Here is a 13,515-nt window from a genome sequence, read left to right as displayed (position 1 = left end):
AAACTTGAATCAAATCGAACCGAATCGGTATATATATATATATATATATATATATATATATATATATTCTCTAATCTATAGTTATTAAAACCGGACCGAACTGATCAGTTCGATCGAAAAATCGATAAACCAAACTTAACATCGATCTGTTCCAAGATTAGGATTGCTTAAGGTAATGAATCGATACAAACCAGTCAAATCTAGAGTGATCGACAAAAACCGACCAGATTGAATGTGCTCTAGAGCGGCCAAGTGTCAAGGCTTGTGAGTTTTGAAAAATTTTTCAAAAAGTCTCACATCGATCTGTTCCAAGATTAGGATTGCTTAAGGTAATGAACCGATACAAACCAGTCAAATCTAGAGTGATCGACGAAAACCGACCAGATTGAATGTGCTCTAGAGCGGCCAAGTGTCAAGGCTTGTGAGTTTTGAAAAATTTTTCAAAAAGTCTCACATGGGGTTTGAATCCCTTCCCCCAAGAAGGCAACAAGGATGATCAACCATCCAAGCTGCAATACTTCTTACTAATATATATACAAATTATATACATATAATAATATTTTCTTTTACTTATATTCAATTTATTTTAATTTTAAAGTCACTCATTTTTAAATCAATTATATTTTATTTAACTATAAATTTTATTAAATATATATAAATTAAAAAGATAAACAAAAAATTTTATGAATCACAGTTTATTTTTTTATAATTATATGATATTTATTATTATTTTTTCAATAAATACTTATAGTATATAATAATAAATAAAACTTACATGTAGTTGTCTTCCTATGAAATTGATAGTTGAAAATCGTTAGATGATATATATATTTAGTCAAATTTGTCAAATCATCTAACGGTTCTTAAATATCAACTTTACATAAAAACAACTATATGTGAGTTTTCACCTATAATAATATGATAATAAAATAAATATAGACTAATTAATAAAGTATTAAAATTTAAAAATGATAATTATTTTTATAAAAATAAAATAAAAGTATTTATAATAAAGAAAAATAATTAATTTTTATATAATTATTTAATAAAAAAGTATAGAATACCAATATACTATCTGTCAACTTATTGCCAATAATAATTAATTATTATATTTTAAACACATGCATAAAGAGACACATCCAGGAATACATATATAAAGACACTTCCATTAGACACAGTCATAAAAAGACATTTTTATTAGACACATCCAGAAAGATATTTCCATTAAACACAGTTATAAACAAGAATTGGCAGAAATATTATTTAATTATACCGGATTAACCGTTCGACCAGTGACCCAATAATTTAATCTGTTCGGTTCGATCATCCAGTAACTTTATTTTTATTTATATATATCAAACAAATCTTAATTCTACCGTGTTTCAAAAAATAATTTTTAATAATTTTTTGATTTTTCTTTAATTAATTTTTTGGGATATTTTTTTCCTTTTTTTCCTTCAATAATAACTCTGATTTTGAGTTTACTTTTTATATTGACGTTTGGATTTATCCAAAGTTTTGGTCGCAGTGTTTAGGATGTTCAAATCGATCAAATCTGAATAAAACTGATAAACTGAATCGAAAAAACTAATAACCAAACAAACTGAAAATTGAAAAAACTAAAAAAATAAAATTTTGGGGGTTTTTGGTTCAGTTTGGTTCGGTTTTTGGTTTTGATACTAAAAACCTGAATCAAACCGAACTGAACCGGTACCTATATATATGAAAGAACTTTTCAAAATATCCCCTAATCTAAACCTGATTGATACACTCCCGTACTTACCGCTTCTCCTTACTCTTTTCTCGCTACACACAAACTGCTCTCTCTCCCTCACTCACGCACACTCCTCTCTCAGTCACAGTCCTATACTCCTCTCTGCCGTCGCTATCCAGCCGTCCAGCAACCGCAGTTTCCGTCCCATTATCGGCCGTCCAGAAGCCGCGTCTCTCAGCCTCGTCGTTCTCAGCACCGTCAATCTCAGCAGCCGCATCGTCCTTAGCGCCGTTGTTCTCCATCATTCTTAGTTGTGCTCCATCGTTCTCAATCTCTCAGCTTCAGGTATGATTTGTTCAATTTTTGTTCTGATTTCTTGTTTAATCTGATTTTTCCGACTTTTTTTCTGTTCTGACTTCTATTTTTTTTATGTTGTGACTTGATGATTTTTGTATTCGTTATGATGATTGATTCTTGGTTCTTGGTTTTGATTTTCTGATTGTGGTTATGATGATGTTCAATTTGTTATGATTATTGGTTCTATTTTCTATTTTTGTTTTGATTATTGATTCTCTACTGTTTTTTATCTGATTTTATTTGTTATGATTCTTTGCTGTATTGGGATAAAAAGAGTGGTAAAGTTGATATTGAGCACAAAGATAAATTTCCCAAAGGCATGTTTGAATATGCATATTCGAATCTGCTCCACAAAAAACAAACTGAAAGCACATAGCTAATTATACTCAAGCAAGAACTATATTTGTTAAGTTGCAAAATTTAAAATGATTCATTTTCTTTACTGCAGGTCAAATAAGGAGAGCGATTTGCAATTTAAAGGATAAATCTTCTTATTTGCAACTTTGTAGAAAATAGGACATACTGGGCATCTTTATAGGCTCAGCCTAAAGAGGTGGAAGGAGAAGGAAGCTATTGGGGTGGTGAGCCAGCTTCTTGCCTCTTTGCCAAATCCACAGTAAGAGCTTTGCAACTCTGAAACCTTTTTGTTGGTTCCAATGGAGCAAGCTGAATTGGATACCTTAAAACCACGGAGTTTTGCTCCTTACCGCCGATCACACTTACACAGCGAAACATACATTACTCTTGTTCGAATTTTCTCTCATCTTCTTGCCACACCTAGTATGTTATTTTAAATCAAAATGTTTCTTGTAGCATGTTCTTTTGGTCATGTATTAGTTGTGTTTTAAAAATTTGTCATTATTTTTGTGCTTTAGATCATATGGTTTTTGTATATGTTTTTTTTTTGTTATTTTTTTGCTTAATTTGATACTATTTTAACCTCTCTGCGCAGTTTTTTTTCCTTAATCCAATCTGGATTTTGCTTAAATTTTGGTAAATTGAAACCCAAAAGGGTACAATTTACTCATCAAGTGTTGTCTCTACTTTTTTTAGCTTACCTATTGCCTGAGAAATTGACATGGAAGTTTGGTTGTGCATAAAGATCAATTTCCTGTTGATTTCACTTTGATTATACACTTTTTTTAAATTTATTTGCCTCTATCATATTTGCTTTAAATTATGGTTATTTCTTTTCCAAGATAATGGCAATGGTGGAAAGAAGCCAGAGAAAACGGAGAAGGGACCTGAGTTATCTGAATTTGTTGGTTCTGATTTTATACATCCCAAGGATGTTGTCCCGATCGAAAGCATACAGGAGTTTGACGAGACTGTTGAAGGGACTGGAAACAAGGGCAGGGTGTGTGTTGTCAATGATATTGTTTTGGGTGATATAGAGGAGATGATGGGAATAGAGGAAGTTGAGGATACTTTTAGGACACTGCTGCAGGACAGGTGTAACGATGCAGATAAAGAGCAACAAAAGATAATGGATGAGTTGGAACTGGTTGTGAATGGAACACAAAATATCATTTGTGATAGTGGTTTAATCTCTTTGAGTGCAGGGTCAGGTGAGGAACAGAACAGGGCAGTTGAGCCGATGGATTACCGATTCGAGAATGATGAATTCCCGCATTCTGATGTCAAAAAATGTGGTAATGCAGGTGAGATGCAAGTACAAGGCCCGCTTGATCAACTTCCTTCTGAAAACTTTAATCAATGCTTAGGAGTTGAGTTGTCAACATCAGCACAGGAACAAACTTCTGCATTGGTAACTGGTATATCTAAGTATAAACCACGGGAGAGAGGGGAGTGAAATGGAAATGGTTTGTGCTGCAACGGGTTCTCTTCCAAATTCTAAAGAAGGTGAAGTTGAGAAGGTAGAGCAATGTGACTTAATGGTTACTCAAGGATTGCATGTTTCTTTGGAAGATAAATATGAAATGAAAAATGAAAGGAATTTAGAAAAGTCAACTTGTGCAAACAATGCATCTATTTCTTCAAATATTCAGATTGAAAATGAAGACATAGAAGAGGGAGAACTTGTTGGAGACTTTGGAGTGGATTGTAGTTCATTTGGCATGCCTACTGCAGATTCCTTTATTCCTCAAACGAAAATTGATGAGGTTCAGAACCCCGAAAGTATTAATATGGGGAAGACAAAAAAGGAAGGTTTAGGCAAAGAAATAGGTAGGAAACTGGTTACTGACATGCCAATAAATTATGTTCAAAATCAAGTCTTGCACGAATGCATATTGGAAGAGGACTCTGAGATCATGGAAACCCTGCTGCATCAGAGGTATGATCTTGACCTGGGTACATTACTGTTTAAACTTACTTCTATGATATTTAAATGACAATCATTCCGTATATTTATAGATTATGTCAATTAATTTCTTAGTTTTCACTGGCAATAACGAATCTCATATGAACTTTGTTGATTTATTTTGAAACTATTTAGGATACTAAGCATTATTAATTTAAAACTGATATTCTCTATATCTATATATAAAAAGGATTTGAATCCAATACCATTGACATTAAAGATCTTGCCATCTTGATTATTCTCATATTGATTACTATTTTACACGTTAACAATAAATGAATAAAATAAATAAAAAAGGTAGATTAATAGGCACTTGTATTGGTTTAAGAGTATGGTTGTTCAGTTTTCTTTTTTATTCAATTTTTTCATCAACAGAAAGTTGATGTCAGCCGTAAGAAAAAGCGTGGCCCTGGTTCTGCGGAAAAGAAAGCGAAAAAGAAGGTATTCTTCTAATATATTGAGTTCCCATCCTTTTATGTCAACTCAGTGTTAGTCAATTTTACATTATTTGGATAGAATAATTCATAAACCTGTTTTTCTAACATGTGATTGATCCCATTCTTTCTTGAACTTCATTATGTAGGAAAAAAGCGGAAAAAACGGGCAGAAAAGAACAAACAACTTGGTGTTAAAAGGTTGAAGTTGTCTCTAGTACAACAGAAACCAAAAACTATCTCTTATTGTCGCCATTTTCTTGTTGGAAGATGCTATGAGGCTTGTTGTGTAACTATAAAATATTAAAATGTTTTTTCCCCCTTATACTTGCATAGAGTTGTTTCCACTTTCATTCTTTTTTTTTTTTTCATATTTTACTGTCGAACTTTGTATGAGAGCATGGGAAAATTTTATGTGTGTTTTGATACTATAATTAACTGTGATCCTAGATGGTAGTTGAGATATTCATTTCTTATAACATGGTGACCTGCTCGAAGTTCATTTATATTTGGGACTAACGGTAAACACATTACAACAACATGATAACAAAATCCTATGATGAAATAGATGTTTTGTTATGCAAGATTTCTATATTAGAAAGTTGAGTTAGAAATTCTGTAAAATTTTCATATATCTTTTATGTGACATGAATTGACATGAACCCTTGTAAATTTGTGCCGAAGCATGCCTGTGTCATTGTTTTATGAGTAGTATATTTTTGTAATTTATGCAATACATGCTATATTTTTTATATTCAAAATTATCATATTATTTGGCATCCTTTGCTTCATCTGATACAAAAATTTGGCAGGGTGACAAGTGCCATTTTTCACATGATACAGTGCCTTCTACCAAATCAAAGGTACTTTTCTTATCTATAAGTTACTATCTATTGATTTTTCATCAAGACATTTCAGGACTTGACAAATATCCTATGAACTAGACTTTCTAACTGCTGTTGAACGATATTGATTTTGAAATTGCAGCCATGCTCCTTTTTCGCTCGTCACTCCTGCATGAAAGGAGATGACTGCCCTTTTGATCATCAACTCTCTAAGTATCCTTGTGTTAACTTTGTGTCCGGAGGTTTTTGTGTCAGAGATGATGCATGCTTGTTTTCGCACCAGGTACCACATCCACTCTATATTACTTCCCGTAAAATGCTTGTGTTTTCAATCCAAATACAAAGGCTATTGTTAGCATATATAATTAGGATAATTAGGTTGTGCATTATGTGTTAGCTTTGAGGAAAATTTCCCAAAGGGCAGCAGGTATATAGGCGCAAGAGGTTCAGGGACAGTTTTGTAGTTAAGCAGAATCAGGAAGTGGGAGAATTGAGTGTGCTGTTTCCCTTTGCTTGTTTCTAATTCTCTTCTAACTATACTACTTCTATTCTCTGTAATTGTGGTTTCTTACATTATGTTTTTAGTGAAACTGTATATTCTTATATATTTCATTGTTTAATACTTAGTGGCTATATAATTTAGCCTCTCCTGTGTATCGTGTGGTTGATACACGCATTTTAAAAGCCTTTCTCGTTTTTGAATCTCAATAGTTATCAATCGGTATTTTCAGATGCATGTATGTGCATTATTATAGGGGAAGTACGAGGAGCCAATGGAATATCTGTACAATGCGTACAATGGAGGTTCAGGGAGTATTAGAGATATAACTATTAGTGTTACCCTTTTCCATCAGCGTAAGCCTCTGAGATGAGTGGTATCATGACATGGTATTAGAGTTCTAGATCTGAAAGGTTAAGAGTTGCCTTCTACTACGCCAAAGGAAGGAACGACCAAAGTTGGCTTATCCTCTTTTGACCAAAGTACATCTGGAACAAATCAAACCTTGGTGGAAATTCCAAAGAAATTGCCAGCTAGGATTCCAAAGGGAATTAACTTTCTTGCTTTTGGAAAAGATCATGTGTGCAGTTTTAAGAGTTCTATTAACTCCCTTGTAAATGGGGAAAAAAGTATTGATTTGCTCCAGAATATAAGTTTCAGTTTGCTTGATCATACTAGTTCATCCTTAAAAGATGCAACAAAAGAAAGGGTACCACAGACTGTCTCCAGTGAGATTTCTGATAAAAATCAATCTTTGGCAGAAAGTATAAAATTGAGTTTTCCAGGAAAAGCTTCAATGAATGATGCTTCAACTGGTTTACAAGGTAGCTCTGATGTGGATAACAACGAAAGTAAACCAGTCCAAGAGGCAAGAGGGGCATCTGATTCTTTTCAAATTTCCGCAGCAACACCGTCGCCATTTATGATCTTCAGAACAGCTACCATCTAGAAAGGAGCTCTTGTCGACTGTATTGTCATTTGCAGCACCAAACATAGCACCAAATATCAAGCCAGTTGATGCAGTTGGAGAAAGAATTCTCTACACTAATTCCGAATCAAACCTAGAAGCTAGTTGATGCAGCACCAAACATAGCACCAATTGGGTGTAAATGGGTTTTCAGAATCAAAAGGCATCCAAATGGTAGCATAAAAAATATAAAGCAAGATTGGTAGCAAAGGGGTTCCATCAAAAGCAAGGGATTGACTACAACCAAATCTTCATCCCTGTCGTTAATCCCTCCATAGTCAGAACCATTCTTAGTGTTGTACTCTCAAAGGGATGGAAAGTGAGACAGTTTGACTTCAACAATGCATTTCTCAATGGAGATCTCCATGAGAATGTTTACATGCGACATCCTAAAGGTTTCACTGCCAACAACTCACTTCAAATCTGCAAGCTACAAAGAGCTCTCTATGGCCTAAAACAGGCCCCAAGAGTTTGGTTTACAAAGCTCAGCTCTACACTCAATCAATTTGGCTTCAAGAACACAAGATCTAATATTTCTCTCTTCACAAAATTCACTGATCAATCGTCAACCTTCATTCTAGTATTTGTGGATGATATCCTCATAACTGAAAGCTCTCAGTTAGAAATTTAGCAACTGGCCTCTTAGCTGCATAGTGTCTTTTCACTCAAGGATTTAGGTGAAATGAGCTATTTTCTTGGAATTGAGGTCAGAAATCAACCAGACAATTCAGTTGTACTCAGTCAAACAAAGTACATAAAGGATTTGCTGAAGAAGGCTGCCATGAGTGATGCAAAAGGCATGCTGACCCCTATGACTTTAGCACTAAAACTTCCTGCATCAGGTGGTGCCAAAATTCATAATTCACAACTATACAGGTCAATCATTGGTGGGCTGCAATATACAACCATTTCTAGGCTTGACATCACCTTTGCAGTAAACAAAGCTGCCCAATTCATGCATGAACCACTTCAGAGTCACTGGAAAGCAGTCAAAAGGATATTGAGGTACCTATCTGGCTCCATAGATCATGGGTTAATATTTAGAAAAACTGAGGATTTCAGAATTTATGGTTTTGCAACTCTGACTGGGGCAATGACATTGATGATAGAAAGTCCACCAATAGTTTCTGCATTTACCTGGGTCCGAACCTGATATCTTGGGCAAGTAGAAAACAAGCTGCTGTCTCAAAAAGTAGCACCGAAGCAGAATTTAGAGGGATAGCTGATGTTCTAACCGAAATACAAAGAAAAACTAAGAGTAGAGCAGGAAGTACCCATTGGTTTGAGGGAGGATGTTAGGTGTATAGCTGAACACACACACACACAGAGAACACTAGCAACTTATAGAAGAGTCTAGAAATAAAGTTAGTCTTTCTGTTATGCTAGTAACAAGCAGCCAAGTCAGCTAGTTACTTAGACGGTTAGCCTCTCTCTCTCTCTCTCTCTCTCTCTCTCTCTCTCTCTCTCTCTCTCTCTCTCTCTCTCTCTCTCTCTCTCTCTCTCTCTCTCATCTGGCTCCGTTTCCTTTCACCTTCATGGTTTGGTTCTATGGTGCAAATCTTTCATCGCTTCAGAAGTTGTCACTTTCACAAAATCATTTGGAAAGAAGCATAACTCTGGCTTTGGGGAGGTTGTCGAATTTGAAATTTTTGGCTATGAATCTAAATAGTTTTTCTGACTTACTTCCTCCTTCACTTTATAACCTTTCAAATATTCAAACTGTTTCATTAGAGGGCAACCAATTAGCGGGTAATCTTCTCTCAAATATACCTCTGGCTTTTCTCAATCTTCAAAATTTTGCGTATGGAGGAAACCTATTCACTAGCATTTTTCCATCTTCAATATCCAATTTGTCCGAATTGCAAAATTTGATATAGAAGAAAATGGTTTTTATGGACCAATTTCTCCTACTTTAGGAAGTTTACACAAACTCCGGGAATTTAAAGTGGGTCGTAATAGATTTGGAACTGGAAGAGCTCACGATTTGGATTTCCTTTCTTCATTAACTAATTGTACTCAATTGCAAATGCTGGACTTTTACGAAAATTATTTAGGTGGTGCATTGACAAATCTCATAGGCAACTTATCAACCAATCTTATTTTGCTTGACATGGGATTGAATCAAATATCTGGAAGGATACCTGAAAAAATTGGAAATCTATTTGGCTTAGGTTCACTTCTTATAGATGAGAATGCCCTTGAGGGACCAATTCCAAATTCAATTGGAAAGCTTAAAAATCTAGTTTGTATTAATTATACCATATATTTATTAATTAGTTTGTACTTATTATACCATATATTTAATACTTTATTAGAAAAAAAATATTAATATAATAAATAAAAAAATAATCTAAAAAAATATTGTTTAAAAAATTATAAGGACGAATAAACCTCTAACCAATTTAAATTTAGAGACAATTAGATCCCTGTCCATTTCTGAACCTGACACGTCAGCATTTTCTATTCAGAGTTGACGGACCGCGTTGTGTGACGGAATCAGGGGACAGGGACCGAAGTGGATTGATTTTATTTTAAGGGGTCACGTTTTCATTTTTAAAAATGGACAAGGGTCGGGTTGGTACTTCACTCCTATGGTTAAGTCCCACTGGAAGGAGTCTTTAGTAACATCACTGTAATATCACTCATTGAAAATAATGATCTGTGCGGTGGGATACCTCAATTGAATCTCCCTCCATGTCCTGAGTTTTCTTCAAACAAACATAAGAGCTCTCATAAAAAGAAAATTATTCTCATGTGATTGGCGAGCTTTTGATCTCTTTCATAATTTTTATTAGTATCTATTGCCTCAGAAAGAAATCCAAGAAGTTATCTTTTTTACCATCTCTAGAACATAGGTACTTGAAGGTTTCCTATGGAGAACTACATCAAGCAACAAATGGATTTTCTTCATCCAATTTAGTTAGCACGGAAAGCTCTAGCTCTGTGTATAGAGGAACTTTTGTCCATTTTGAGAGACTTGTTACTGTAAAAGTGTTGAATCTTCAAACACATGGAGCATCGAAGAGTTTCATGGCCGAATGTAAAGCTCTAGAAAAAATTAAACACAGAAACCTTATCAACCTACTGACTTCTTTTTCAAGTGTTGATTACAAAGGGAATGATGTCAATGCCGTATAGTGTTTGAATTCATGTCTAATGGGAGCCTAGAAAATTTGTTGCACAACACTATGGAAGATAGCGAGTCCACAAATATGAGTCTGAACCTTATGCAAAAGGTAAATAACTGAATATTGCTCTTAATGTAGCTTTTGCATTGGAGTATATTCACAATGATTCAGGGAAAACTGTAATTCATTGTGATATTAAGTCTAGCAATGTGCTTCTTGATGATGATATTGTTGCCCACTTGGGAGACTTTGGTCTAGCTAGACTTGTTCAAGGGGACAGAAGCTATTCTTCCAGTAATCATGGTAGTTCCTTTGTAATTAACTGAATCTTCGGATATGTTCCACTAGGTAAAAGTGTTCTTGATCACTTTTGGTAATATTTGTCTACTATTTCTTCAAATTAATTCATGTATTATTATTTGTTAGATTCATGATACTATCATGCATAATTGAATTTTCTATGTAGAAATTGAACTTCCTTCTCCCAAAAACATAAACTAAGAATAACAACATTATCCAAAAAAAAATGTCATGACATGTAAAATGGGGTAATTTCTTAAATCGCAAGTAAAGTTCGTGTAATAAACTATAAGTCAACCATAAAAAACAATAAACAATAAATACAACACACACTTGTTGAAGAGAAGAATACAACACAATCGATCCCTATCTTTGTTGCCAAACTAAAAATAAAGAAAAGAAAAAAACACTTATTTTTTTTAATAAATATGTGACTGATAGAGTTCAGTGGTAACCAGTGGGGTGAGACAAATTTGCAATGGATTTAACTTCAGTAAAGTTAGGCCAAAACCTTCTCTCATATCAACAGGTTCACCCATAAACAAATGAAAATCAAACCCTTGAAGCAAACGTGCAACTGTGATAAGAATCACTTGTGTTGCTAATGTGAATCCAGGACAAGCCCTTCTCCCTAACCCAAAAGGAAGGTACTCAAAATGGTGACCTTCATCGACTTCTCCATCGCCATTAATAAACCTCTCCGGTGAAAACCTTTCAGGCTCCGACCAAATACTTGGATCTCTATGTAGCTTCCACACATTAAGAAACACATCAGCTCCTTTTGGTACATAGTAGCCATTAATGCTGCAATCTGATGATGCCCCATGAGGTAATAACAATGGTGTTGGTGGGTATAACCTTAAAGTTTCTTTGAAAATTGCTTGTAAATAAGTAAGGTTTTTTATATCTGATGCTTCTATCTTTCTGTCCTTACCCACGTGATGGTTAATCTCTTCTTGTGCTAGCTTCAATGAATGTTTATTGTTCATTAATGCTGCAAGGATCCATGTCATTGTTGTTGATGTTGTTTCCGTCCCCGCTAAGATAAGATTCTAAACATGATGAAAAGTTGACTTGTTTGTTAAATGTATGATAACAATAATGATATTAAATATATATTTAAATTTTTTTTCGGTAAGAAAATATATATTTAATTTTTGTCGGTGCAAAATTATTAACTTCTCTTTTTAAAATTTATTAGTGTTCTTGTCATGGTGGCATAGACTAATTAGTGTTCACTACTTGTGATGTTATTTGTAAATATTAGAACACGACTTTGAAAGTATTCATAGTGACATAAGATAATTGAATATTTTTAAACCCACAAACATATGTGAAAGCATTTACAAGAATCAAAATTTAGAACAATAACGCTTTTTAAACCCAACAAATATTTTTTTATTTTAAGTTAGGAGTGAGAGTCGAATTCAAAACTTTTAGGTTAGGTGAGAATGGAAAGATTATACCCTTTGAGATATAGCTTGTTACCGATTTATTAGATTTGTTAAGCAAAGCATAGTTTTTAAGTATATCTAAAGAATTTTCATTCTTTGCCTTGCTAATTCAAATTAGGATTTATGTCCCTAATAACTTATTATAGGATATAATTTAAGAGTTTAATTTGATGTATTGATAGTATAAAATATTTTACGTAGTAAAAAAAATTATATATATATCTATTTTTTAGATAATCATTTATGTAGTCAATGTAAAAAGTAATTATTTTTACAGATATGATGATATATAATTATATACACGTATAAAACTATTTTATATTAATGGTGCATCAAAATTAAATTCATAATTTATATATATGCATTTAAAAATCGTGAGATTCATGATTTTTTTTTATGAAAAAATTGTTTAATATGATAATTGTTAAAGAGTTACATTATTTTCATTTTATCATAACTCATTACTTAATTATTGAATCAAACAAAAATGCAGAACTAAAAATAATAATAAAAATAAAAACTATGCTTACCATAACATGTGCCTTGATGATAGTGTCACGAGAATGTCCAGACTCAGGATCATCTTCAACAATAGATAGCATGACATCAATGAAATCTTGCTTTTCACTTGAGACATTTACCATATTACCCTTCATCTTATGCTCTTCTACCCACCTTCCAATGAGTGTGTCCAAATCTCTTCCAATTCTCTTCATTGATTTAAGAACTCCCCCTTCCACACCAATCCATCTAAGCAATGGAATTGCATCCGAAAGAACAAATCCACCAGCCAATTGCATGAACTCTTTTACAAGATTCACAACTTTATGTGCTTCTAAATCATCCACATCTTCCAAGTAACTAAAATATCTCTTTCCGGCAACAATTTTTGTGATTACATTAAATGTTAAGCGTTCAAACCATTCACTCATGACAACCATAGAAGAATTATTGTTGCTAAGGTGTATTAAGAGATCCTTGATCAAAGTATCAATCTCGGATTCATAAACATGCCTCAACGATTCGAGGCGGCGCGAAGAGAGGAGTTCAAGAACGGCTAGCTTCCTCTGTTTTGCCCAATAGGGTCCATAAGGAGCAAATCCAAACGCGGCATTGTTATAAGCAAGGTGAGTTCCTCGGCTCGAAGGGGTGCGCGAGGCGAGAACTTTATCATTTTTTGTGAAGCATTCTTTGATTCCTTCTTTGTTGGAGATAACAATGGCAGGTAATGATCCAAAGTAGATTTGGAATACAGGGCCATATTTATCAGCCAAAGAAGCAAAGGTTCTGTGAAGTGGTGTTTTGGTTCCTAGTAAATGGAGGTGACCAATTAATGGTAATGCAACATATGGTTGTGGCGGTTGTTTAATAATGTTACTTTCTTTTTGATGAATACTAGGTTTTTTCGTAATTATTCTCCATATGTTGTAGAGAAAAAATAAAGTTAGGGATATCAATGTTATTGTTGGAAGTGAAAGGGAATAATCCATGGCA

At 33.8% G+C, this 13,515-nt stretch overlaps 1 protein-coding gene and 1 long non-coding RNA gene across 2 annotated transcripts; one reads left to right on the top strand and one right to left on the bottom strand.

Annotated features, from left to right (window-relative positions):
• Positions 1–1,828: 1,828 nt before the first annotated feature.
• LOC130947633 (uncharacterized) lies at positions 1,829–6,162 on the top strand. Its single transcript, XR_009072732.1, has 7 exons — positions 1,829–2,059; positions 2,520–2,687; positions 3,271–4,367; positions 4,770–4,835; positions 4,978–5,029; positions 5,641–5,691; positions 5,816–6,162. It is a non-coding gene; the product is annotated as an uncharacterized LOC130947633 (long non-coding RNA).
• A 4,633-nt stretch (positions 6,163–10,795) lies between these two features.
• Positions 10,796–13,515, bottom strand: LOC130947632 (cytochrome P450 CYP82J17-like). Its single transcript, XM_057876342.1, has 2 exons — positions 12,552–13,515; positions 10,796–11,619 (listed from the first exon to the last, which is right to left on the bottom strand). The coding sequence occupies exons 1-2, from the start codon at positions 13,509–13,511 to the stop codon at positions 10,987–10,989; spliced, it is 1,593 nt and encodes a 530-aa protein (XP_057732325.1). The 5' UTR covers positions 13,512–13,515; the 3' UTR covers positions 10,796–10,986.

The sequence above is a fragment of the Arachis stenosperma genome, chromosome 9, assembly GCF_014773155.1.
Source record: "Arachis stenosperma cultivar V10309 chromosome 9, arast.V10309.gnm1.PFL2, whole genome shotgun sequence".
Lineage (NCBI taxonomy): Eukaryota > Viridiplantae > Streptophyta > Magnoliopsida > Fabales > Fabaceae > Arachis > Arachis stenosperma.
This window is presented reverse-complemented; position numbering and strand designations above follow the sequence as displayed.

Excerpts from the sequence above, each read along its gene's own strand:
- LOC130947632 (XM_057876342.1), bottom strand. The coding sequence starts at position 13,511 with ATGGATTATTCCCTTTCACTTCCAACAATAACATTGATATCCCTAACT. Across the intron at positions 11,620-12,551 it reads TCATCAAGGCACATGTTATG|AATCTTATCTTAGCGGGGAC; the intron begins GTAAGCATAGTT and ends CATCATGTTTAG.